The 27,583-nt window shown below is 40.9% G+C and overlaps 1 protein-coding gene across 3 annotated transcripts; it reads left to right on the plus strand.

Annotated features, from left to right (window-relative positions):
- The first annotated feature begins 931 nt into the window (after positions 1-931).
- LOC102689856 (angiomotin-like protein 1) lies at positions 932-27,576 on the plus strand. 3 transcript variants are annotated; one of them, XM_015341707.2, is made up of 16 exons: positions 932-1,051; positions 3,430-3,497; positions 3,606-3,720; positions 4,096-4,143; positions 9,165-9,311; positions 9,661-10,714; positions 13,025-13,283; positions 14,706-14,850; positions 15,546-15,635; positions 20,499-20,644; positions 21,027-21,176; positions 22,788-22,978; positions 23,358-23,483; positions 23,886-24,112; positions 24,535-24,792; positions 25,144-27,576. In XM_015341707.2, exons 3-16 carry the CDS (start codon positions 3,633-3,635, stop codon positions 25,260-25,262), a joined length of 3,048 nt encoding a protein of 1,015 aa, XP_015197193.2. In that variant the 5' UTR covers positions 932-1,051; positions 3,430-3,497; positions 3,606-3,632; the 3' UTR covers positions 25,263-27,576. The 3 variants fall into 3 exon arrangements, with proteins under 3 accessions (XP_015197193.2, XP_015197192.2, XP_015197194.2); XM_015341706.2 differs by lacking the exon at positions 3,430-3,497 and having other exon boundaries at positions 933-1,051; XM_015341708.2 differs by lacking the exons at positions 932-1,051; positions 3,430-3,497; positions 3,606-3,720; positions 4,096-4,143 and adding an exon at positions 4,621-4,776.
- Positions 27,577-27,583: the final 7 nt, after the last annotated feature.

Here is a 27,583-nt window from a genome sequence, read left to right on the forward strand (position 1 = left end):
ACCCAGTGACGTAATTTTAAATGCAGAAGAGCAGCACTAGCATGGCTCTTTGCAAAAAAACAATTCACTGTGTTCTTTTTGGGGTTTTGTCTTGCTTGTCTCTCTTTGTTTTGTCTTCTTTTTACTTAGTTTGTTTTGGTGTGGCTAGAAAGGGAAAGATGTTGCATTCCAGGCGTTAACAAAGCAAGGTATCACCTCAGCTGTGACATTTGAATGCGATTTCATTAAACTTACCATTCCTTTTAGAGGACTCTGCAGGAAGTGAAGGAATTCCAGAGACATTTGTTTCTTTTATCATGCTAATTTATATTACTAAATGTTCCTGGATTTATTTGAACTGAAATTCAGCCACGGGCGCTTCGTAATTGTTTTTAATGTACTGACCCACTGACCCAAGGCTGTGATATAACATTCCTAACAGTACCTACAGTATAAGGACACAAAACTGAATGACTCAAATTTTATAGTTTCCTTCCCTCAGGACAATTTAAAATTGGCAACCAGCTGTACTAATTTTCTAATACTGAGATAAGGGAAATGTGGTAAATGTATCAGCTTAAAGTAACATTTTGAAATCCAGGAAAGTAAAGTTATTTTTAGTTATTAACACAATCCATGGTTAACGCCGCACACCAACCCTCTTCTAACTGTTATGGTTGTTGTGACCAAATGTCACAAAAACAATCTAAATTTCACTGTTAAATGTGGCAAGATTAAAATAAAAAAAGTACTGAGACAGAGTTCAAATCCTGTCCTTTTGAAATGTGTTGGTACTGTGGAAAAGATAGCTGAGAAGGTCACTCATTTTTGTGTGTGAGTTCTTTCAAGTTGTGTGACTGCTCAATGAAGATTCATTGGCAAAGCACTGCTTACTTGCTTCAAGGCCTTTCATAGTGTGCACCAAGCAAGTCTGGGCAACAGCTGCATACCTCTGATACCGGCGTCACCCTGCCTGGTTCACAAACATTTTACATCAAAACCAGAAAAAGCCCTTTGTTTGGACTCCACAGAGGAACCGTGCTTATCAGCAAGATTGTGGGAGACAACACAGGTAAGAATCTTCTGGAAACTATCAAAAGAGAGTAATTCTTGTTTATCACATTCTATGTATACATATTTGTATGTATGTAAAAAACCTTCTATGAGCTTTGCCAAGGCAGGCACAAGCATGCGGTCTGTAAGTGCTGTTACTGTGTATATTGGGGTTTAAGATGGTGGCCTTAATGCACATAGTCTGAAGGGCATATTCAGGTTTATTCAGCCAGACCACTTCAGCCATGAAAACTTGTTATTTTCATCAACTGAGTTTGGCTGTTTTTTTTTTCTCTATTTTGAATCCCTTACCGGGAAATATGTATTTACTGTGTTCGCCAGCTCAATCCCGAGAAAGTAAACATTGAAAAGGGAAAGGAAAAATTATCTTAAAATTATATAAGTTGTTTTAGGGCGTTATTTTTTGTTTTTGATTAAGACAACTTTAATTTATTGTAATTTCTGAAGCACAGAGTTAACAGAAAGAGACCAGACAAGTTGCTCTTTGTGACAAACACCTTCTGCCACCTCACATGCACAAACCACACTTTATACATGTAGAAGAAACTTTCAGTAATTCACGACCAAGAAAGCAAAAACAATTAAACAACAATGAGGGCAACAGATACACTGCATACTGCCAAGATCAAAAGACTTTTATCTCCACATCATAATATTGCCATTGTTATATTACTTCCTCCAGGCTATCTTTCAATAGCTTCAATTTGAGTGTGTTTATCTAGAGACCACAGATTACACAAATGTGACAGAAAACATTCAAACTGTACTGTTAACCCACTGTGTTTTTGAAATTCAGTTTTTCTTTATTATATTTCTAGAAAGATATGCAGACTGCTATACTTATTTTTAAGGATGGCACATTTTCCAAATTGTAAAAATGAGCTTTTTCCGTTGTCTTTGCTCCGTTGCTCAGACACATTTTCACATTGGTGCTACTCTTTCTTGGAAACTGGTTATTACCTCGGCAAATGGGAACCTGTATTTACTATATGCATTAACAGAAAGAGTTAACATCAACTAATAAAAACATGTAATGGAGATCTTTGGAGTTCCATGTGAGTGGTTATCCTGAGGTGCATTCCGAAGGTGTTAGAAGCACCTCAGAAGTGCTTTAATCTCTCCAGCAGTAAAAGAGTTTTATGGGCTGCTTTGAAATTCTTGCAGCATGCTGTTTCCAGAGACCTTTGTCTTAAGCACCATAACCATGGTGAATTATAGAAACTCTTCCAAGGTAGAAAAATCAGTCAATAAAGAAAGATAGTTTGGAAGTATCACCAAAAAACAAATTTCATAAACAAATTTCAAAGTTATTTAGGGACTTATATTACATCTTTCTTGCAGTCCTACTAAAATATATGCTTGTCTGTTAATTTATTATGGTTTCCTTATGAACGGTATTATAATATGGCCTTTTGTAACTATGCTAGAACAGAATGAGAAGTACATCTGTTACCCTGACATATGTTGTAGCTGATACCCCAGCTGATATCTTTCAGGAAATGGCTGGATGAGATTCTTGGATCACATAGCTACAAGCAGCCAAATGTGTTAGATGGGCACAATCCTGTCGTTTGTAACCTCTCTTATGTTCCGATGTCCACTTAAAGCCCATATTTAATATTAAAAAAGCAATATTAAGTCATAAATGCCATTGGTGATTACATTTCCTTATCCAAACCACATCTGCAGAACAGCAATTAAACATTAATCAAACATTAGTTTGTGGTTAAGTGAATCTTTATAAATTATAGTTTTATTATAATGTGTTAGCGTTTTCCCATTGCCTTTACATGAAATGCTTGCTTTACACAACATGACAGGTGATATACTGTATATGAACTGCATGGGTTGCGTTATTCACAGTTGTATACATATCATGATTCCAATCAGTGCAGAATTGCCTCACTGGTTCACTCTCATAATGCTACAGCACAACTAATCCACCTTCACTGAAACACTGTGCATTTTGAAGTAGGTCATCAGAAAAAAAAAGAAAGTGACAAAGGATCAGTTCATACTAGTCTGTTGTTATGATGTTTTGGAATATAATTATTTGAAAGAATTGTTTTAAACTGTTATTAGATGCAGGGGTTTACATATGCCTCCTTGTCTGTAACAATCATATGAAAAATCGTACTTCAGAACTTCCATGCCATTGACCCAGTATGGTGACCTGGGAAACACTCAGGAGGTGTGGTTCTTCAAATGGGATCTTAAACTGCAGACTTGGTTATTAAAGATGCCATGACAATCTTTGCACAAGTAGGGGTGTTAACCCCAGCTGTCCAGAATTAATTCCACTCTGGTCTTCTTAAGCCCCCCCTTGATTCAACTGGTAAAGCAATTTCTCTCTAATCTGCTCAATCTGCTGTTTAGTGGGGCTGCTGGTGTATGATGGCTGCTATGCATCACCAGATGGATGCTGCACTTCACTCGTGAAGGAAGTGAGTCCCCTCCCATAAGTAAGACACCTTGGGATTCTTTGATTAAAGGCCATTAATTAACATCTGATTCTTATGTCTCCTTCTGAAATATAAACCTTGAAAATCCAGAAGCATCTACAAAACACAAGGAGCAGTATGGATCCTGGTGACAACTGGATCCCTGAGGACGTGGCCCGGTGGTTGGCTCATATTGGAATCCACCATTGCTCCAGCAGTCTCAGAGGTGAGCACAAGGCCGATGATAATATGTATTTATACAGATGAATAGATAGAAATCCCTACTTCAGGCCCATGATAGCTATCCTTTTGTTTTTACCTGACATTGCCAATATGGTTTAAGTTAAATATATAGGATTTTCAGGATGGTATGCTCAATGCCAGGTTCAACCACTGAGAAATATAAAGCTAAATATATCACAGTATATTGAAATTTGAATATACCAAACTTTAATTTTAATTTTAATCTGTAATGCCAATTTGCTCTATGTTAAATTCAGGTTATAAGTGTCTTTTTGCTGAACAATATTACAGGAGCAGCTCTAATGTATTGGATACACAGATACGTTTTTGCCAGCAATGTTATTTTCATTATTTGCAGATAATGAAATGGAACATCTGGGGAATCAGTTTGCCGTGGATCAGATAGGTAAGTCAAATTTGTTCTTTTAGGCTGAACCAATTTTTAACTGAAAGTGCACAGCACCTTCCTGAACTGCCTGGTGTGTACGGTGTTTTAAGCAAGAAATAATGAACACCAAATAAATTGACGTACACTGTACTTGCACTTGTACTGTTGTACAGTATGCAACCGGATGATAGTGTTCGGCTTGTAAAGTATTACAACTAATAAGTAACACATAACACACAATCCTATCCATTAAAAACCAGCTGTCTAAGGACATTGAAATCCAAATGACGGATGGCAATACAAAACAGATTCAGTGGACATTAGGACCATGCGGTAGAATGGCAAAACTCAGATGAGCTCAAACTTCATCGGCTTTAAGACCCAGCAGGCTGAATAGCGGGTCTAGCTGTAGGTAAAAGTTAGGCATTCTTCTCATTCCACTATGAATGGATCTGATTGTTGTTGGTCGGGCTATCCTTCTCCGCTCTGTCTAGATAGAACCGTTTTCAAAACGTTATGCCAGGCACATCTTCAAGGAAAGTATTGATCGAATTCTGCGTACATTATTAGCGGTGCTAGAGAAGACAGATTGTGCGATTCACTGGACTATTGAAACGTTTCGAAAACTGCTGAAAGAAAAACGTAAAAAGGGTAAGCCTTTCAGAAAGTTTATTTTTCATGCATAAGATCAGTATTTTGTTGTTGTTTTATTGCTCCTGGGTGTCATTAGCTAACGCTGACTGGTACATATCACATGTTATTTCTGCTAAAAGGCTACAGTGTTGTTTTTTTTATGTTGCGGGGAAGTCAAGGCTACAAAGGCAACAAAAAGAAAAAACCGCAGTTTCCAATATTTCAATGAACTCGAAATGTCAATTTGTATCCCATTGTTCGCAGCAGCTAAGCTACTGAATTCAAGTTATATATTTTTCAGCAAATATTAAGTGTTTAATTTTCATCAGCAGGTTTCTAGAGAAAAGCTACATTCTGTACTGACGATTCATTCTCGTCCATTTTAATGGTAGAATTTATTGAAACAACCGATTGTATGACTTATTATTAATAATAAAAAAAATAGAAATAGTAACTACTTTATTGAGAGTTAGACTGTGCCCTTCGTGCCGCTGAAAGTGAACTTTTCTGTGTCTGTCAATAGTATGCACTAACTCTGCTAGGCTTTTACTGTACTATGATAGCGTACTGTTGAGCTGGTCTTCTCTTAGGGGCTGTGTGTATTGAGGAAAAGTACTGCAGCAGAATTTCTTTGCATTTATTATTATGTTGCTGTAATACAGAAGAACATTCTAAGCTGTTCCGTGATTTTTTTAAAATGTTTATTTCGGCATCCAAATTCAGAACATTCGGTCGTACTAGTTTATCTCCTGATTTCGTCAGAATGTAATTGCCCAAAAATGTAATCTGCATTTACGTATTAACAGCAGATTGTTTTCCAAAATCGGAGAAAAGTACAATCGTGTCCATGCTGATAAGTCTCTTGGTTTTCAAGTATTTAGCACAAGAATTTGTAGTCCCAGTTTCAACATTTGTTGGTATTTGTGCGCTTGTTGACTTCAGGTTAAAGATTTTTTTAGATAAAGTTGAACACCTTAAATATGTGAGCTGTTTAAAAGCTGGAAGAAGTCCTGGATGCACTGTAACCTTAATTCATCTTTAGGCTTAGGTATGTTTAAGAGCAGATGGTATCGATGTAACCCAGTTTACTAATTTGTTTTAATTCTGCATTCCATAGTAATAAAGATGATCTTATGTCCTTTTTATTACATTTTCATTTGTTTCCAAATAATTTAAGATAACTCGAATGGTTTTCGAAATCTTAAATAATCTAATGAAATACACCGAAGACGCTTTACATTTCAATAGCTCTGACAAGTTTACTTTATTTTATACTCTGAAATAGTGTCACTGGGTGGTGGAATGTTCCTTAGTAGCTTTTGTTTCAACTTTGGTATAATGCGTCGGAAAGTACTTAAAACCTAATTTGTGGCCAAAATGTGTTTTTCAGAAACACAGTATTTGCTCATAGTTTTGGTTGTTTCAGGACCTTGTCTTTTTTCTAGACATTTAACGGGAGATGACAGCCATCTGCCTTTTTGTGGAGCGTCCCTTGTGTAGTTAGAAGTCCGTCAGTGATATTTAACCACCAAAGGATTCACATTAAGACCTTGCTTCATTGCGACAAGGGGTCCCTCATTTTTATAAAAACTAAAAGTGTCGTCATTTAAATAAATAAAACCACTTTTGTAATGTAATAACTCTTTTGGCAATACTCATACACACCTTGGGATTTTAAAATGTAATTTTAATTTTTGACTTGGAGAGTACAAAATCTTCAAGAGGTTTGCACAGGAACATTTAATTTTTAATTTGAACCCCCCAAAATAGACTATCAGAAATTTAAGTTATCCACATTATACTATTCATCTCATGGAGAAGATCAAAAAGAAGACTGAAAATACCAGAACTTTAGATTTATATTATGCTTTTATGAAGTAATGTCTGGTTTATTTGATGTTTCTGACCCAATTAAAAGAATGTGAATTGCTGTAAATGTGCTCGGCAATGGAAGATTTTTTGCTTACTCCACACTGGTCACATAATATTTTCTCAGGAAAGGACAGCCTTAAAAACTTCTGTATCCCTGCTCTCATCAAGATAAAACTAATAAACATCAATGAATAAAAAAAAGGTCATTGAAATCATACCTGATCACAGAGAGGGCAGTTTAGACCTTCCATGGGCATCTTCTAGGGTATATCGTTGGATCACCAAAGCTGGAAAAAGCACATCTTCTAATTAGAAAAGGAATACCACATGTAATACTTTGTATCTTTTCATAAACATCAAATAAATCACTTCCATGCCGTTTTGTTGAAGAAAAACCCTTGTAATTTGTTATGTTCAAATGTAAAGGTGCCTGCTCTGCTCTTGTCACTGCTTTGCCAGTCTTGTCACCTTCAAGTGGGTTTGCTGGTGCGATGCATCAAGACGACGATTCCCTACAAAGCAGATGCTAAGAAATATCAAACTGACTGCAACAATACTGAGTCACTGACCTAGAGGTCAAAGGCATCACATTGCCAATGTACACACCTTCCCCCCATGTGCATTTCCGCCATCCATCGAGGTGAATGCATCCCAGATAGGAAGGGTTCATGCGTGGCTCTGATGCCCAAGACCTTTGCAGTTTTCTCCTTCGTCTGCCTGTCTTCAGCTGGAGTAACACCAGAAATCAGTATGTCCCACCACTGCCATAAGATACACAATGTGAGAAGTCATTAATGATTAGGCCTTATTTATGCACAGATTTGCATTTAAACAGAATGTTGCATCGTGAAATGTGCTTTTAAAGGAAGGCTCTTTTTTATATGAATACCTGATGGTGGTTGTTGTTTTTGACACACAATAATAGAAATGATACATAGTGTAAGGAGGAAGAAGAAGAGGACTTTTTGGGGCTAAAATCCAAATCTAATGTATATAGAGGAAAAAGTTACCCACCTGTAGATCATGTATCAAGAACAAAGCTTGAGGGCAGTATTCTGTTCAACCAATAATTTCTTATAGCTATTCAATGAAAAACCAACATTGAGTAGTGTGCTGGGACTTTGCATTGGGCAGATGGATTGGTGTTTTGATTTAGTCAAGCTCTAAAGTTTTTTTTTAATGCCTGACTTTGTTTCAACAGAGTCAAATAAGGAATTCTCATCTTCATTTTTTCTGATGTTATTAAACATAAAGTGCTCTGAGGGTTTTTGTGCTGGGAGTGATCACACATGTCCTGTAGCTGCTAAAACTCTGTACACATCCTGAGGAACTTCAAGTCATGAGAACCAAGAGCCTGTGTCACATGCTGCCCAATTTACATGGTATGGTTTTATCAGACTGGTCTGTTTCCAATTGTTGGAGAAATTTCCCCTTGATGACAATAATGCCAGAAAACCAGTAATGTTTCTACTGTAGGTAAATGAATTGCCATGTTACCTTACTCTATTATAATTTTTCTTTTTCACATTTTTTAGAAAAAATTATACAGAGCGTATGTGCTACTTACAAGGTTTGGAATTTGTTTGAAATCTTAGTTCAAGATACCCAAGCTGCGTTGTGACTAAATTCAGTATTGAAATTGTTGTGTTGCAGTTTTTATTCGTTTCTAACTGTTGCATTGCAGTTTACAAGTTAGAACAAATGTAAATGAGAATAGGTGGAATCATGTTAAATACAATTCTGTTTTGTGTGGCAACGTCTACAAGTTTGATGTCGACAGGGTACTCATTCCATGAATACATCCATTTTCCAACCGCTTCTAACAATTCAGTGTCATGGGGGGAGCCAGAGTCTAACCGGGCGAGCAACAGGTACGTGGAAGACCCAAAGATATGCACACACTCACATTTGTGCACAACAGCCAATTTTCCAAGAAGTCATGTAACGTACCAATATGTTCTTGGACCACGGGTGGAAACCGGAGCACCCAGAGGAAACACAAAGTGAACACACAAACTATTTATGAAAAATGAATAAACACAAATATCATGAATAATAATATTGATAATAGAGCTAATTGCCATTATCATCGGATATCAGTAAAGGGAGACGGATAAGAGAGTGCCGTTGGCTGCCAAGCAACTAATTACTGCAAAAAGAAAACTAGCCCTTTCTGGACCTCTGTTTGTTCTCCTGTATGGATTTTCACTCAGCTCTGAATGTGTTAGTAATTGTTTATATTAGGTGCAGGCCTGCTTTATGGGCATGGAGCTTTAGCATAAGTGGGCCTGTCTGTTAATATCTGATTTCACAGGTCACTTGTTGTTTTGTATGGTTTCCAAAGGTAACAGTCCCATAGTACAAACTAACTTTAACTAACTGTGGTCACAGCCCCTTGATGAGCAGTACTATCTTTAAGGAAAAAAGAACTCCAGTTCTTGTGTTGAATTTGTTTGATAGTGCTTAGTTCAAGAAAACGTGTCCAGTTTAGCACTACAGTGAATCAGTCGGAAAACCTCTTCTTTGTTCTGCAGGTTCTCCTGGCTATCACAGTCTGCACAGTCCTCTTGGCATCCTGGATGACTTTGTCTATTGCTATCCTGAGCGCACCACATATACAAACAACCATGAACCCTCCTCTTTAACAGCAGAGTTCCTCACCAGAGGAGAGAGGGAATCAGGTAAAGAAAACAAACAAGGCACTGCCAGAATAAATGAAATTTGTTCAGAAACCACATCTTAAGCCATTTCTCTATGTTCAATTTTCTTCTCTTAGAACATTATACTGTGTTTTTCCAACAGAGATGCAGATCTTGGTGTATCATTGCTTTTTAGGGTCAACCATCTTGATGACATTGACATTAAAGGCATTTCCAAATCCGTAAACTGCAAATCTCCATCAGGACTCGTTACTTTGCTGAGGAAAGGAAGAATTGTAAAAATGGCTGCTACCTCTATTGTTTGAATGATGTGACTTGTTTGAATTAGTGATGTTCTTTACAGCTGAACTCATGTCTGATTTCCGTGCAGGTGAGGAGCCCCATTTCAGCCTCTGTCCTGCGCCAAGCTCCCTCAGTCCCCCAGAGTGTGAGATGAGAGGTTCTGAGGACGTGGCCTCTGGTACAGTATTGCAGCGCCTGATGCAAGAGCACCTATGGTATGGTGGCCATCAGAGCGACAACGTGAGCCTGCTGGCCATGCAGCAGCAGCAACCGCCACTGCAGCTGCCGTCGCAAGCCCAACCTCCACAGCAGCCGCAGCAGCAACATCAGCACCAAGCCACAGGAAGCACCAGCCTCTCCCCGAGCAACGTCACCAGTACCTTTTCTTCCACCGAGAACCTCCTCCAAGAAGACCCACAAATGGTCCACCAGTCAGCACGGCAGGAACCCCAGGGGCAAGAGCATCAGGTGGATAACACTTCCATGGAGAAACAGGGGACCCGGCCCCTTCAGCCGCAGCAGAACAACGAGGAGCTGCCCACCTACGAGGAAGCGAAGGCCCAGTCACAGTTCTTCCGTGGCCAGCCCCAGCAGAGCTCCATCGGCTCGGGCTACTACGTGCCCTCTGGAGCAGCTCCCACCTCCAGCGCTGCTGCCACCCAGAAAGCCAGGACGGAAGGGAGGGCGACTGTGAACCGGTCCGGCACGGGGCAACCCCACAACGATGAAGCCCTAAAGTTGCTGAAGGAGGGCCACGTGCGCTCTCTCAGCGAACGGATCATGCAGATGTCCCTGGAGAGGAACGGGGCCAAGCAGCACCAGCAGGGATCTGGGAGCAGCAGCCTGCCGTCCCAGAGCACAGCCAGCAAAGGGTTCAAGAGTGGAGGAGGGGTATCGGCTCCTTCTTCTTCCCAGCCGCCTTCGGGAAAGGGAGGGGACCCCAGAGGCCCCCCTCCCGAGTACCCCTACAAAACAAAGCAGGCCCTGTCCCCCACGAGCAAGCCTCTTGACACTGGGCACTTCTTCAGCGACCAGCATTCAGGAGCAATGCTGGACTTGCCCAAAATGTATCCTGCACCTCAGTCGATGAAGACGGAGGTCACCTTCGTAAGATACCAACCACCTCCGGAGTATTGCACAAGGTAGGGGCCTTCTCTTCTCTCATCTGGTTAGCTTCACTGTAATTACAGTACCAAAAATCACAGATAGGTTTTTCACCTTAAACCTGCGTAGAACAGCAAAAAGAGAATTTAACAGAGTTCAGTTGTTTTTACAGTAGGATACACTGATAGTTAAAATGTCAGGTGTTTCTGAGCAAGATACAAAAGTACTAATTACAGGTAAATGGTCAGTGTTCAGAACAGCACATATTTTTAAAGCAAATGTACACACAGGAGATGTATTGAGTTAAAATCTTATCAATTCTTGCTTCAGTTTTCAAAGTCATCTAACTTCTGCCAATTTCCCATTTCTGTCTTTAACCTAAAATAATAATTGCTGTTTGACATATAAGGAGTTTCTTTTATTTAAGGAATTTAAAGGTTAATACATCAGAACAAGGCAGAAATAAAGTATTAAGGCCTTCTCTAAACTATAACAGCCTTATATGTCAAAGCTCCCTCCCAAAGTCTTTTAAAAGAAACATTCTGCCAGAGTAGAGTATATTGCTTTTATAGCTTTTGTAGCACTTGTTTTATTTCTTGGAGTATTGGATATAAAGGGGAGGAAGAAATGGCAGTTTATATAACCTCAGACTAAATTTCAATAAGTAGCCTATTGATCTTCAGTCTGTCTCCATAGTGTATTTACAGAGGATCAGAACATGTCTAACAGAAGAGCTGAAAATCTGCAGATCTCTGCTCCTCACAAACACTCCTGAAATGGCAAGACTTTCTCACGGTCCAGTCATAATTATAGCTCAGGATAAAAAAAGAATAATATAAGCAATTCTAAATGCTTTCTGCCTGAAGAGAAACAGTATACCATGACCTGTGTTTCTGACATCTTGTGACTGCATTTTAAATCTGCTGCTATGTTTTAGTCCAGTTCACCATTCCTGTGGACTAGCTTTCCATAAGCACAATTTTATTATGCAGTATAAGCATTTCCTACATTTGCGAGTTATTTTATCCTGAGTTCTAAGAGAACCCTTATGCATATCAAAGCCGGAAATGAGAGGTAAAATGTATTTAGCTATTCAGTGCAGTAAACCACAGTATGTATTTTTAATTTGTGCTAGCAACTTTATTTTGAAGAGAAAACTGTTAAGAGGTTATACAATACCCTGAAGCTCTAGGAATGCTATAAATCAAAACTGTTTCAGAATATAGCTAGTTAGTTGTGAGAATAGTCCAACATGGAGACACTAGGAACCGCCCACCCCCATGATCCAAGATATGTTGTTTTAAGAAGATGGAATTGTTGATTACCCATAAACCACTGGCACAGATAGACATGCATTGATGCCAACAAGAAATTTAGCACAAGAACAAAAATCAAAAAGTCAGGTTGTGGGAGTCTGGAACAAGCTGCCCGGCTATGTTGTCAATACATTGATGCAGTGACTTTTTTCAAGAAATGACTGGATGAGATGCTCTAATCAATTAATTACAAGCAACAAAATGGGTAGAGAGAGGGCGGAATGGCTTCTTCTCATTTCTAATCTTTTTTAATAATAATAATAATAATAAAAATTATTACTATTCCTTACACTTATATAGCACTTTTCTGGACACTCCACTCAAAGCGCTTTACAGGTAATGGGGACTCCCCTCCACCACCACCAATGTGTAGCCCCATCTGGATGATGCGACAGCAGCCATAGTGCACCAGTACGCTCGCCACACACCAGCTCTTAGTGGGGAGGAGAACAGAGTGATGAAGCCAATTCATAGATGGGGATTATTAGGAGGCCATGATTGATGAAGGCCAATAGGAAATTTGGCCAGGACGCCTGGGTTACACCCCTACTCTTTTCAAGAAACACTCTGAGATTTTTAATGGCCACAGAGAGTCAAAACAGTCAGTTTTACGTCTCATTTAAAGGACAGCGCCTTTTTACAGTATAGTATCCCTTTCAATATACTGGGGCATTTGGACCCACATAGACCACAGGGTGAGCACCCCCTGCTGGCCTCACTAACACCTCTTCCAGCAGAGACCTTAGTTTTTCCTAGGAGGTCTCCCATCCAGGTACTGACCAGGCTCACACCTGCATAGCTTCAGTGGGTTGCCAGTTATGTGTTATACAGGGTGATATGGTTGCTGGCAAACCTTTTTTTAACCTTTTTCAAGAGAGCCAGTTCTGAAATCCTGCATCCATGCGTGTGGTTTTTGCCTTTGCTCTCCGGCGTTAAGAAATTACACTGCTTGAACCGGTAGGCAGCAGGACGTCTTCTCCTCTTGGCTGGTTGGGTCCTTTGGAGGTGAGCTCAGCTCTTCTCTTTCCCCAGACAGTTCCAGCCCTCGCTCGGCAGCCCGGCCTCACAACAGCACAGCCCCATGTCCTCGCAGGCCTCTTCGCAGTCGGGGTCCCTGCCTCCTCCTCCTCCACCGCCATCGTCGCTCGCCCACACCAGCCAGCAGCTCCCGGGAGATGCCTTTGCCATTGTGACCCGTGCCCAGCAGATGGTGGAGATCTTGTCTGAGGAGAACACGTCGTTGCGCCAGGAGATGCAGAGCTACTGTGAGAAAGCCTCCAAGCTGCAGCGGGTAGCTATTACAGCTCGGTTGTTTGTTCTTGTTGATGGAGTTTTGCCGATCTTTCTTTTGCCCCTTTTCCCTTTCGCCATATGTAGCCGCGTCTTGTAAGTCAGATGGTATTTTCCAACTGCATTTAGAGATTTGCTGCTGAAGTAGAAAAGTACTGTATATCTGTATTTACAGTATAGTTTTTAGAAAATTACCATCAGCTTAGTATTTAAGTTTCTTTAATTTTTTAATTTACGTTTTGCCAAATCTCCAACTCCAGCTTTTCTTTTTATGACTTTCTGGTGTGGAGGGGAGCTTTTATTACTTGTTAGATCTGGCTTAGATACAGATGCGTGCCTGGATCTATCTCGAGGTCGAGATAAATGATCGACAAGTGCAGATGAAAAAATAACAACCTGTCCTCCTATCGGGAAGACACAAAAAAAGTAAACCCAGGACCCAAAGCAGAAGCCTGTGAAAGGGAAAAACAATAGAAAAATGAAACTTTAATAAAGTGACACATTAAGGGTGCCATTGGAGAGCATTGGCAACCAGAACTGTTGATAAAGGGGGTGGGACTGTGTATCTCTGTGGCGTCACAAACAGCAAGTGTTGCAGAGAGTGGGTCTTGAAGGGACACTAGCAGCTCACTGGTGACTGAGTAGAAACCTGAGCTTGATTCATTGCCAGATCACTCTTCCTCTCCCATATAAAAACTTGAAACAAAAGTGTCTTTGATAATGCTCCTGCTGTCCATACACCACAAGTGTGTGGGTCTGGACTGGCAGCTATGTGTAGAGAGTCATATTTTAAACTTGCTCATCTGGAAACATAAGATAAATGGTGGATGGGGCATTTGTTAATAAATGCTTTCCAGCAGTAATATAGATGAGTGTGGTCAAAATTGAATTTCTCTCGCATAGGTTTGCATGCCAGAGTACAACATGACTAATTTACCTATGTCACATCCACAAACTGTTGCTTTCTTACCATGGTAATGTAAAAAAAGACAAGCTAAAATATAAAATTGGACCAGTTAGCATGCTTAGTATTTTTTTTACAAATATCCCTGCATAAAGGCCATTTTACACATTGAAGTTGCTTATATCACAATTATTTTTTATGCCTTACAGCTGCTTTGTACAGATTTAAAAAATGAATAGCTAAGGTAAAGATGCTTCTAAATAATGAGTTAAATCATTCTGGATGTTCTGCACTGCTAAAATATCCTGCCACTGAGCTTATTAATATCAGTAGCCTTTTCACAAATATACCAGCCCATGGTGTTCTGTAAGTTTCCAGACAAGTAATCCTGCCCTGTCGTGTAATGAGTCTGTGGTTAAGAATGTATGGGGGTGTGCAGCAGTTCACCACACAAGTAATCCCACAGAGACCATGGCTCCACACTGTGAAGGGCTGTGCTCAGTGAGTTTTGTGTTTCAGTTTGAGAAGGAGATCCAGAAGATCTCAGAGGCCTATGAAAGCCTGGTGAAAAGCTCCTCCAGGAGAGAATCGCTGGACAAGGCCATGAAGAACAAATTGGAGGGAGAGATCCGCAGACTGCATGACTTCAACAGGGATCTGAGAGGTCAGGACACAAACCAAAAAGCCTCAGGCTTCTACCCTCTCTGTGTTCAGGAGATTGTCCTGTCTAATGCATAATGCTCAGAAACCTCACAGTTCCTTTAAATTGGAGACTCTTTTATCCAATTTTAGATGACCCTTTTCATTACTTTTCCTGCCTGCCATTTGCACAAATGTGCTCATTAGAAAAATGTTCTTTCTGCTGTTCACTTCATCCCAGTTTCACTCAGAGATCACCACCATGGTCTGTAAACTAAACTCTGAAGACCCCAAAATGGCATGTGCTCAAATTTAAAGGGGGATCAAGGAATAATCTGGATGCTTCACACCATTCCCCGTATTTTCTTTTTTAATATATTTTTACTGTCCAGGTCATATTATGGTTTCCCTAAATATACCATGCAAAAACCATATGTCCTCCATGTGGTTTTGAATAATTGATTTCTTTGGGGTTTAGAGGATGGGTATTGATTTCTGATTTCTTTGTCATGTATTTTACAATACATACCAGTTTTAAAGGCTTGATCAGTCCCACATGCATGCTAGTTTAGTTTGCAGCAACATGAGGTGGTCCCAGACTGGTGATAACAGGAGCTGTAGTCAAGCTGTCCTGGGGGCTGTGTTTGAATTCCATCCTTGAGAGTGCATCTGTCTTATTTAAGAATTGTTGGCTTTATTGCATTTCCTGTTTGTGTGCAGATCGCCTAGAAACTGCCAACAGGCAGCTGGCCAGCAGGGACCTGGAGGAGAGTGAAGATTGCAGGACAGAAGGTCTTTATCTCTCACAGAGTGAGTATTCAGCTTCTCAAGATCATGCTCTTGGAATAACAGAGTTTGCGTTAATGCACTCATGTTCAAGGCTTTCTCCAGATTGCTCTTACAGTGCATTTTTTCTGGAGCTATATATGTATAATTTGTTTTTAAGCTGTGGCTGAAAAAGTGGGATAGTGCTGTAGGCCAATTGTGACAAATAAAATTAAATGAATAAAAATTAAATGGTACTACAATGGTACCATTAAGTTTTGTTTTTTACTCACAGCAGATCAGATAATGCAACACTTGAAAGCTGAATAGACCATAATCTTTGAAGAATTTTACACAGCTCACATTCAGATCATGTGTCTCATATGTTGCATTTATGTACATTGCTGGAGAAACCAAGCTATGGAATGTTTCACCGCCATTACACAACAGTAAAGATGCATTCAACAATTTGGCCATCATTAAAGATGAGCAGGAATTGTTCCCACTACCTTCATGAATTTAAACTTACTGTAAGCTCACAGGACACTTGGTTTTAGTTAAGTAAGATGGACTCACAATAGTCTTTGGAAAAAGAACAGTCTGTTATATTATGTTAATTCATCGCGTATAATATTGTTAGTAAGTCTGGTCATTTTAAATATGTGCATTCCATAGAAATGCAGTTGTATGACAGTCTGCCATGTTGGATGCACTTGAGTGTCTGCCTCAGGTTTGAAAGTGTCAAACAATATCTTCGGCCTTTACGATTCAGTGAGGGTTAGCAGTGGTCATGCCCTCTCATTCTTAGTTCTGTGGTCTATTAGAGATGGCAGCTGTAATTAATGATGGCTGTGTCCCCTGGGCAAGCATTGACTAAGAAAGAGGTAATCCCATGCCCTCTGACTGCTCAACACACTTCCTCCTGCTGCTAATCACTGATGAGAACACAGCTGGGCTGAGAGAGAATTCACTATATACAGAGAAATAAAAAAATGTCTCCACCAAAACGGAGCTGCAGATTTTTACTTTCCAAAAATGCGTACAAATGTACACAGAGCTGTTCAAATGTACAGCTCTAAAAACAAACAAAAAAATCTTTATGTTTAGAAATATAGATGGCTATTTTGGATCAAAGCTTTCTTGTTTAATTTTCACTTGGTGAACATTTAGAAAAATGTGAGTGTTCTCATAACAGTCTTTGAGTCTTGGCAAACAACACCTGTCTCTAGCTTAAGTTTATTAGGGTCGTATGGGGGCTGTCATGAATGTCTCTGTTAGTCAGAAAAGAGGCCACTTGGCTTGTGAAGTTGATGTAGACTGTGATCGTGTCTGTGTTTGAGGTATTAACAATTTTAGATATGTCAGATTGCCCAAGCCCAGAGTGAAATTTAGCCAAGACATTAGGGTTAATACCCCTGTGCTTGGCACAGAAAGGTGTCCATAGGATCTTTATTGACCAAGTAGTTAGGATTTTGGTCTAACATCTCAATCAAAGCATCATGTCCCCTGTCACCATAGTGGGTTGTTAGGTTGGAAATTCTGGTCCGGGGGAAGGCTGCCACCTACAGGTCCACCAGCACTACTTAAAGCAACATGATTTCTTTCCTGAATTGGAACTGGATTAATCTCTCAGCTAGTGCTACGATTGCAACTCTACCTTAAAATAGTCTTATCATTGCACGCTCTTTATACTTGGCGTGTCAAATGCCTTATTTGTGCATACTTGTGGGATATTCTTTCTCAAGTTTACTAGTACTAATCATTATAACACATGCTAGTGTTATGACATACTGTAAGAATTAAATCTTTAAAGATTTAAAAAAAATAAAATTTGAAAAGATGATTGGAAGTGAATGCAATAGCTGCTGTTTTTAGATGCTGTCTTTAAGATGAGACTGGAATGTGACTAGCTTGTCTTGGACCTTAAAAACTAGGATTTGTAAGCCATCGTCTTCTTTGGCACTGGGCAAGATAGCCTGGGGGACAGAAAAACACTGAGAAACTCAAGAGTCCTTTCACATAAATGAAGAAGGTAACACAATTAGAGTTATTTTAAATAAGTAAGTGGTCAGCGCAGTTGTTCTTATTCTAGAACCGATTAGCCCTGCCACCAGCCAGTTCTGAAAATCGCTAAGACTAATCCTGGTATTCATCTCTCAACTCTCTGGTATTTTGCACTGTTGGCCTGAAATGCTGACTTGCTATTAGAGAAATGCCTCAAGCATGCAAGCTCACAGGAGGGGACGTTCTTACATGGCTGTGACCTACAGACTGAAGCACGACCACTCTGGCTACGCTCTGAGGCATGGTTTGTGATCTCTGTGTGCTTTTAGCCATGCACTGTGAGCCTAGAAAAATCAGTCTTTACAAAATAAATACTGTACAGCACCGTGGGCTGGCTCACAGGCGCAGATAAATAAGCCCAAGCTGTGCTATTTCATTTCTTTCTGGGTTTATGTAGGTGTAGGGCATTTCCATTAACGCTAAAGAAGCGATTCACTTTCCTTTTCTGTGCCCTTATGATACCTTAAAGGTGTCTAAAGGTAAAGTGAGATGTGTTTATCTAAATGCTCGACCCTTGTAAAGGATACCCGACAATTCCAATGCTCTGTTAAAGTTAATTCAATTCTTATGTGCTTATTACTTTCCATTGCAGACATTATGCACCATGAAAGTATTTGATTATATTTAATTTCTGTTAAGATATGGTTACTCTTCCCTTGTGCTGCCATGTGGTAGAAGCACAGATGGCTTTCCAAGGACAAGCCAGTATCTTGCTGTTGCCGTATACATATTGCTCTTGATGCACCTTCATAGATTACTCCAGCTCTTGTCTCCAATGAGTCAAGATTCCTCCTCTCTGTTCTCGACTAGAATGTGTCTGTAAGGCGGTGAGATTTAAAGAATGTAAAACGGAAATACTGTATGTGGGTCTATGGCTAGGAGACAGAATTACTTTTATTTTGATGCTACATCATTGTTAAGCCAAAGAAGAGTAACCTGTAAGCAGTTGTTATCTTGCAAAGAAAGTCTTAAGGTTTAGTAGTCGGATGGTAGTTGAACCATGGCAGAGGACCAAAAGCAAGTTGTCAGTCATCACTATTTTGGAGCACCCATTCCTGTGGAGTGATAGCAGTCCCTTCATCTCCCTGGCATCAGTATGCTAACAGCTCTCCCGTCCTGTGCACCTATCTAAATTGGGTTACAGGGCATGCCGTCCATGCCTGAGAGAGAAGTCCGTGTTTTGTTAAGCTGCCAAGGCCAGCACTGTCTGCTGGCCCCTCTTTGAACCTGCTGCTGCGTTTATAGAACAAAGCGGCATGCAGGGCCGCAAAATGAAAATGTCAGCAGTTTCCTCATTTGGAATTGAGGCCTCTCATCAATGTGCTCCAGAGTCCTGATTAGAATCTGGGAGGTGCAACACTTGAAAGACATCTACTCCTCCCCGTGCCTCTTCATACTTCATAAATACACAGTTCTTCACATAGGTCCTAATTCTTGTGTAAGAATTTTGGATAACAAACATTTATGGGTTCTGCTTCTACATGAAATTCCCCTGTACTAACGTATGTGTTTAAAAATACAAACGTGCATACAGTATACAGTACATGTGGGCAGGTGCACTGGTGTGCAAAATATTGCAATATTTTTTCACATTTTTTCCTCTAAAAATAGCAATGCAACACTGTAATCAAATATCTTTAAAATTGATATCACTGTGAACAAAATCAGTATATCAGAGAATCACATTTACTGTATAAAACATTGTAAAAATAAAAACATTGCATAGTTAGAGTCAGGTATGAGTATTAACACACAACTGGCACTGTTGACTCTCAGACCTGATCAGCCTCTGGACGGAATGCTGTGGGATGTTCTGCCACTTTTCTTGTGCTACTACAGCCACCTGGTTAAGGCTGAGTACTTAAAATTGTCTCCTCTTGATGGCATTGGTGAGTTAGACCGACAGATACCCTATTGGACTATTGGACATCAAGACCTCAAATGTTTGATAGTTTTTCTAATGTAAATCTAGCTCTTTCTTGAATTGCTTTGTCCTACTGCAAAATGGACATTGCGAAATGAGCTGTAGGAAACACAAAGACCGTTAATGTATTGCTGAGCAATAATAGTCTCTTCAATCTGTAACAATGGCACTTTCCGCCATTCAGTCAGTATAACACCCACCTTGACCCATTTAATCACATTTTATCTTCTGTTATGGCCGTCAAAGTCACAGTGTCACTCTTTGGTAATTAAAACACTCTACCAGTCTCCGCTGCCGTGTTATCTGGCCTCCAGAAGATATTGATTGAGACTCTCAGCTTCAGCATGGCCCCTGAACGGCCTCTGAGTATTCAGAGCATTTTCATGCAGAGACTGAGAGCTACAGTCATTCTGCTGATGGATACGATATTTCTTCCTGGAATTTGTGGCACTGTAGCCCCTACAGTCTGAAAACAGTTATGCAGATGGATCAGATGTGATAGTCATGGGATGCCTAGTGATAGCAAGACCGTAGTCCGTGCGCAATTCTGCATTTCTGCTGATAGTGCCTGCTCTACTCTATATTCATATAGAGAAATATAATAAATATTAATACAGGGACGATTAGTGCAAGAATTATCATGTGCAAACTCATGTGAACTCCTTTTGCACTTTACAAATAATTAATTCCTGAATTTTTGGTGGTGCTGATTAGTTGGTAATGTGCTTTGGTGAATAAGATGTTTCCTGTTACTGAGGTCTCTAACAGCCTCACACCCCAGACCTGCAGGCTTTACTGGTATGTAAACTCTGAATTAACCCACTCAGCTTTTACTGGCTGTTCGTTTTTATGGTTAGAGGTCATCTGGCCCCTTGCCCACCATCTGTGGACGATTACAGCTGAGGCCTGTGTCTTCCCAGACAGGGAAGGCGTGAAGGAGAGGGACAAGCTGGAGATGGAGGTGGCGGCCTTGCGTTCAGCCAATGAGGACCAGCGGCGGCACATCGAGATCCTGGAGCAGGCCCTGAACAACGCGCAGGGCAAAGTAGTCAAGCTGGAGGAGGAGGTAAAATGTAGGCCCTTGCGTTTCCATGGTGCTGCTTAATACCCTCCGCTTGTGTTGCAGTGGCACCTGTGCATTCATCACAATGGACATTATATTTTTTTTTCCTTTTTCAATATTGTTGTGGTTTGCTGGGTTCTTTCCAGGGAGATTACTGTTTTTTTTAATCTGTAGCTCAGTCAAAGCAATTGCTAACTTCTCCCCGTTAGTCATTTAGTACTTAAGATTGTTTGTGCCCTTAAAGATAAGAAGCGTGTTGGGCGAAAAGGCCAGTGGTGGCAGTAAAGTGATCCGAGCCATGAGGCCCGGCTGGAGGTTGCAGGGCCGTGTGGGGCGTGCGAGCGCGGACTCCTGACTCCTGAGCGTGGCTGTCCTCTCTCGACAGCTGCGGAAGAAGCAGGTGTACGTGGAGAAGGTGGAGAAGCTGCAGCAGGCCCTGTCTCAGCTGCAGGCGGCCTGCGAGAAACGGGAGCAGCTGGAGAAGAGGCTGCGCACGCGGCTGGAGAGGGAACTGGAGTCGCTGCGCACGCAACAGGTGAGGCTCAGCCCTCCCCCGCTCACCACCTCCACCTCCTGCTTGCACGCCACATTCCATGGGACGTCAGGACAGGGACAGGAACGAGACCGCCATTCATTTTTAATTTCAGACACCGGAGCTATCGGTTCGCGTAAGGACTCGAGATGTGAAAACAGGATTCGCCATTGTTCTTTTACTCACCTCAGAATCCTGTTTTTTTAAATACTTAGTTGTATATGTGATTGCACTTCATGAGGGACTTCATTCTCTTCTCTCTAAACTTTGCAGGTCCATCCCAATCTTGATTTCAGATATATACAGGTCTAGATCTATGTAAGAATTATTTTATTTTAAACCGAAGACAGTTATTCCAGGGCTCATAACAGTGCCCGAATCCTAGGAATGAAACAGAAACCACAGATGGTTAGTGACCAATGAGGAGGAATTATTGGTGGATAGATCTACACTTATATCCCAAAGGTCTCTTGCCAGTTTCCTTCTGCCGCAAAAGGGAGTCTCCACATTCTCTGCTTCTGAATTTTTTTATGCCTGCAATTATGTTGTCTGCTTTAGTCATAATTATAGGGTATAAATACAGAACACCAGAAAAAAAGCAAGACTAAGACTGAATTGCATCTACCATGAAAATACAATTAAATCAAACATTAAGCTTCAAAGAAAGCTTCGGGAAACTTTATTAAAAGTAAATTGTTGTATTAAAAAGTGCTTACAGTAACATGTTCAAAGCGCTCCTTAGCTTCCCCCTTTAGTCTTTAATTGTTGAGTTTCTGAAATTCAAAGACTTTATAACAAAATTCCTTATCAGATGTTATATTTTTAGCCTCTGTTCATAGCATCATGTTTTGGGTTTGCACATAAAGCCAATTAAAATAGCTTAGAGAATCTTTTGTCCGTAACTGAAGGCTGCTACTTTTTTTTTCTTAGCTTTGGGTGTATTGACAAATAAATAAGACATGAACAATTTTTTTACAAAAAACTAAGATTGATCAAAAATTAAGATAATAGATAAATCAAGAAAAGGGCCTATCTGATTTTAAGTTGGGGAAAAAAGTGAACACAGAAATCTAATGTTCACATGAAATGAATCAAAAAGTGCTCTTTACATTGGTTTTTAAATGATGCCCATCCTAGAGCAAGGCTTTCAGCCGTGCTGGGTAAAGACTATGAAGTGAATGTGGATTCATACCAGTCTCGTTTCAGTTTCAAATAATGCATCACACTGTGTGGTAGGAGTCCTTGCAGTGAGTGACTGCCCACGTTTGATTTTTGTACTGTCAGAAACCAGAGTTGAGCATGTGGGTTAGTTTGGGAGCTCTTTTGCTTTTGTGTATAGTATGTAACAACAAAGTGTGTGTGTGTGTCTGGTGGGGGGAGCCACAACAACAAAAAAAACACTTCAGTAAAGACTCAGGTGGCAAAAAAAAGCTTGAAAGTAGTCCTGAACCTCTTTGAAAAGAGAGCAGTATTTCAAACGTCCAGCAAGGGAACGCAGTGAGCTGGCGAGAACATACATTCTCGCACCTCCTGGAGCACCAGTGCTTCGATTCAGGGTCACAGTGATGGGCGCTCTCGGTGAGAATAGTCGTCCCCTCTCTCTCTCGCGTGCAGAGGCAGGGAGGAGCCCAGGCCGTCCCCCCCTCAGAATACAATGCCCCCGCGCTCATGGAGCTGCTTCGGGAGAAGGAGGAGCGAATCCTGGCGCTGGAGGCCGACATGACCAAGTGGGAGCAGAAGTACCTGGAGGAGAGCGCCATGCGGCACTTCGCCATGGACGCCGCAGCCACCGCCGCGGCACAGAGGTACAACGAGCTGGCAGAGTGCCCGGCTGCAGAGCAGTCTGCCCGGCTCACACTGTGGCAAGTTTACAGTGGATGTCAATGTGGAGAAAGACACTAAAATTGCAGAATATGGAATAACCTGCCTCAGCTTATCCTTTACGTCTTGAAAATATGAAAGATCCCCAAAAATGTGAAACGGATTGAAATTTTAATGAGTAGAAAATTGTTCAACATTCTCTCGTGGCTTTCCAGAGTAGAAAATTGCTCAGCCTTCTCTTGTGGCTTTCCAGTTTCCAACTTCACGGCTTTTGTTTATATGACATGCTCCTACTTGAAGTCTAAATGTGCAGCAGAGGGGATTTTCTAATAGCACGGTTCTGGCTTTGCCCATCGTCCACAGGGACACGACGATAATAAACCACTCCCGCAACGGCAGTTACAGCGACAGCTCCCTGGAAGCGCGGATCTGGCAGGAAGAGGAGGAGATTCTTCAGGCCAACCGGAGATGCCAAGATATGGAGCACAGGTAGGCAGATGCCCGAGAGACATGGAAATACTCCTCACAAGTCACAGGCCGTAGGGAGTGGAGCCCACACATTTACCTCTGAAAACCGCAAGGCACAGCAAGTGAAGTAGATGCAACACCAGTTGCATCAGCGGTGATCTACCGAGGGCTAAATGGACTCGCTCTTCTCGATGCATTTTCTTATGTTCTTAAAGGATTGGCACAGCTGTGTTACTGAACACTCTTTAAGCACAACCCACGCTTAGCACAAGCCTGATAACTTTTTAAGTTTAAGTTGTAAGGTCCATGAAAAATTATGGGTCTTTTGCAAATGGTTTCTCGTTCATCTACATCAGCGAAATCACTGTAATCGGTGGATCTGAAACTCCAGCCGTGACAGGCCGTGTGGCTGTTTCTTCTCAGGATAAAGAACCTCCATGCCCAGATCATCGAGAAGGATGCCATGATCAAGGTGCTGCAGCAACGCTCCAGGAAGGAGCCTGGGAAGACTGACGCTGTACTGTTGCGCCCCGCCCGTTCTGTTCCATCCATCTCCGTGGCAACTGGCCTGCATCTGCGCCAGAGCTCTCAGACCAGCAGCCAGATCCCTGAGGAGAGGAGGGAAGACAGAGGCTGGAAAGGCAGTGCAGGTGAGGGTAATGTGATAACTAAACGCAGGTGCTGACAGGCAACCACACTCGAAAGCCAGGACCTCACTTAAATACAGAAAAAGTAAGGAGCAGCTATTTTTTTTTCCAGAGATTAACCTATGTTCCTGTGCTCTTAGAAGGATATTAGCCACACATGATTAAATTACAAACATGTGGAGTAGCTAAGAGTGAACATAGATTCCTCTATTTTCTGAAAGAAACTGACCTCATAGAGAGTAATTTTAGAGCAGTACCTCATAGAGTGCTACTGAGGGGTGCATGTTCTCAATCCCAAACTATAAGGTACAGTTGGAAATATAAAAACCAAACACAAAAGAAAATACTTTTAGGCATCTGATCATTATGTTAAAGAACGAGGTAGGCCTGCTAAGTGGGTTGAGCTCTACTATTCTATCTTTCAGGTCTCCTCCTAGGGAAAGAGAACATGGAGCACCTCCTGCCCTCCCTCCAACTTGTCCCTGCTCCCTCCTCCCTGCCCTCCACCCCTCTGCTCTCGGGCCACATCAAGACAGGCAGCAAGGACAGCAGCACCCAGACAGACAAGAGCCCTGAGCTGCTGAGAGCTGCCCCCATATCTGGCAGGACCAGGCTGGGAACCACCCCTGGCAGCAGCCCCATTCTGCGGCACACCCTCACTAAAGGGGGCTCAGAGAAGATGGGTGAGGAAGACCTAGTGAAACAATAACGACACAGCTCTCCAGGCATTTACTTTGCTCTCTTGGCCCGTACAGAGATTGGGGTGATTTAAGGTCTTCTGTCTGACTCTGCAGGTGGGCTTTCTGTGATTGATTAGCTTTCCTCGTCACAAGCTGTCGACCTCCAGAGTTAGGCAAAAATCAAAATTCGTGATGAATTCAGATTCTAAATAAAAGAAGATACAGTATCTTGTTCATATGACTAAATTTAAAATTTTGGGTGAAGGGAGTAGAACTACAGTTTCACAATTTGCCTTAAAAACTCCTTTTTGTCTGGTCGAAACTATTGAAATAATTTTCTCATCTTTTGTTCAGAGAGCTCCTCAGCTCCAGTGAAATCCCCAGATAACAGACTCCTGACGGGCAGAAACGGCAGCAACCCTGGATACAGACAGGAGCTCCTGGATACTGATGTGGTGGAAATACTCATCTAGGACATGGCAAGCACTTTTACTACAAGGAATTTACACTTGGAAGCACAAGAATTTGGTGCTGGAGAACATGGAGCCTGGAGAGAGATGAACATGGTGAGAGATGTAGGGGAAGATGACAAATGTGCAAAGGTGAGAAGGTATTATTAAAGTTTTGGGGGCAAAGGATGTTGGGAAGACTGCTTGAAGGAAGCAAAACGACAAAAGGTGAAGGATCAGAATGGAGACAGCACCATGACGATGATGGAGAAAGTGAACGAGGGCATGCAGCTGGATGAAACGAAAAGACAGTTTTCAGTTGTCTTGAGAATCACAAAAAAGTAGGTATGCTTTATTTTGGCTTTCGTTTTTGTTACCGTACAAAGAAGTCTTAAATACTCTGTTCTGTGTACGAATCACTGGCAGTCCAAACTGCAGTCTGAGAGATCCAGACCGCAGCGTATTGAAAAGGGGTGGCTAAGATGGGACAGTGATGAGAGAGAGAAGAGGACTGGGATCGATACAGCTACCAGTTGGAGCTTGTGTTCAATAGAAAAATAAAGTGAAAGCCAACTTACCAGAGAGGGATTAAAAAAGCACATGACACTTAATATTTACATTAACCACAAAGGATGATCTGAGGAAAAATGTTAGAAGACGTTGTTTGCATGTTTCACTAAGTTGCTCTTTGGGTGACAATGGGGGAAAAAAAGCTAGTCCTGTGATCAGCTTTGTTTGTATGTCTGGTTTTAAATGTGAGCTTTGTTTCTGAGGCCCTTTTGTTTCTGCCTTGCTTTCCTTAAGGCTGTTGCCCCTACTCATAGTGTGCTCTAGCATGACGTCAAAAGATCGAGGGAGATATGGCACTGATGGCTATATCAGTCTGCCATCACAATTTTGCAAGAAAATTAGAACAGCTGTTACAGCTGAATGAAGAGATCTAGCAACACATTCAGGGTAAAGACCAGCTTGACCTGTTTCTTATACCGGCCTGTACACTGTTTCTGGTGGGTGTAATCCATTCTAGACAATTTTCAACCACCTTTTCAATTTGATTGCCCTTAACGACATTATTCAAAATGTAAGGCCAGGGTTAATAGTGTATTGTGATGCTGTGTTGACCAACACAGCCACCTTGGTTTTAACCAGAATGCTGAAGAAATACAGAACTATGAGAGTCACAGTTTTTATTGCCTTTTTAAATTAAGCCATTTATGTGAGTTACATGAAGATGCAAAGGAAAATCAATTTTTGTCTGAAAAAGACCAAGGAAAGTGAAAAGTTTGTTTGCTACATATATTCATCTTGTTCACTGCATTTATTCTGTACTGTTGTACATATTTTTGTGTTTGTATTTTCTTTCCTTCTCCGACTGCCTGTGAAAATCAAAGGAATACAATTTTCCCATCTGAGAGGTTAGGGCAACATGTCATAGATGGTAACAATAATTAAATTAATTTAAGAATCGGACAAAACTATCACTATCTTTCTGAGGAAAATTCTAACAAGGAAGGACACTGTACACAAATAAAGCACAAGGTAATGAACAAGAGATGTCTGATTACTATCGGGATAAGAAAATAAAATATATTTGCTATCACGGGTGAAAATGAGAAAAGAGGAGATTTAACAGGGATCGCAAAAATGGAAACCTCAATACATAATGTCTGAAAGGATGTAAGAGATTGAGAATAGTCAATGTTTCTGAACTTGATCATTTCAAATTGTTGTAGAATGTATCTACTTTTTATGTATGCCCTTTTTGATAAAACAGTGTTCAATCAGAATGCTAGTACAGGTTGGTTTCCAAGATGAATATTACAGATCACTAAATGCCTGAGGTGTGGTATATCAATGTTGTAATCCCCCTTGAGAGCTTTATCAGTGTAACTGGAAACAAACTTATTCCACTTCAAAATCAATCAGCTTTCTTAATCACGGTGTGGTGCATCTTCCAGTCTACACTTCAATGACTTCGGTTTTATGTTATTTTCCTAATTCTGGCAACGGAATGTGTGTTAAGCCAATGGTCCTGCTTCACAAAGGAAATTATTTTGTTGTATGTGGATGTCGCCTCTTCCCTCTTCTTGCAATTGTGTTTTTTTAGTTCATTCCATGTAGCTTTTAAAGGTGTAAATTAATATTGGTTTTGTGGTTCTGGGTTTGTACAGAAGAGTTGTACAGAACTGTACAGAAAGGTCAATTGTACATAAAAGGACAAAGGAATTTTCTTTCCTTGCAAATAGTGATCTTGTCCACCAAAGAGTTTCCTACATTTTGCTGCTTTTACCAGTGCCTTACAAATTGTATTGTACTGAATAAACTGCGCATGACACTCTTTTGTC

Source organism: Lepisosteus oculatus, chromosome 5, assembly GCF_040954835.1.
Source record: "Lepisosteus oculatus isolate fLepOcu1 chromosome 5, fLepOcu1.hap2, whole genome shotgun sequence".
NCBI lineage: Eukaryota > Metazoa > Chordata > Actinopteri > Semionotiformes > Lepisosteidae > Lepisosteus > Lepisosteus oculatus.

What these genes read in the sequence shown, in the direction of transcription:
- LOC102689856 (XM_015341707.2), top strand. Translation starts at nt 3,633, where the DNA reads ATGGATCCTGGTGACAACTGGATCCCTGAGGACGTGGCCCGGTGGTTG. An exon ending in TTGCTCCAGCAGTCTCAGAG is followed by an intron (nt 3,721 to 4,095) that starts GTGAGCACAAGG and finishes CATTATTTGCAG; the next exon opens with ATAATGAAATGGAACATCTG. An exon ending in GTTTGCCGTGGATCAGATAG is followed by an intron (nt 4,144 to 9,164) that starts GTAAGTCAAATT and finishes TTTGTTCTGCAG; the next exon opens with GTTCTCCTGGCTATCACAGT.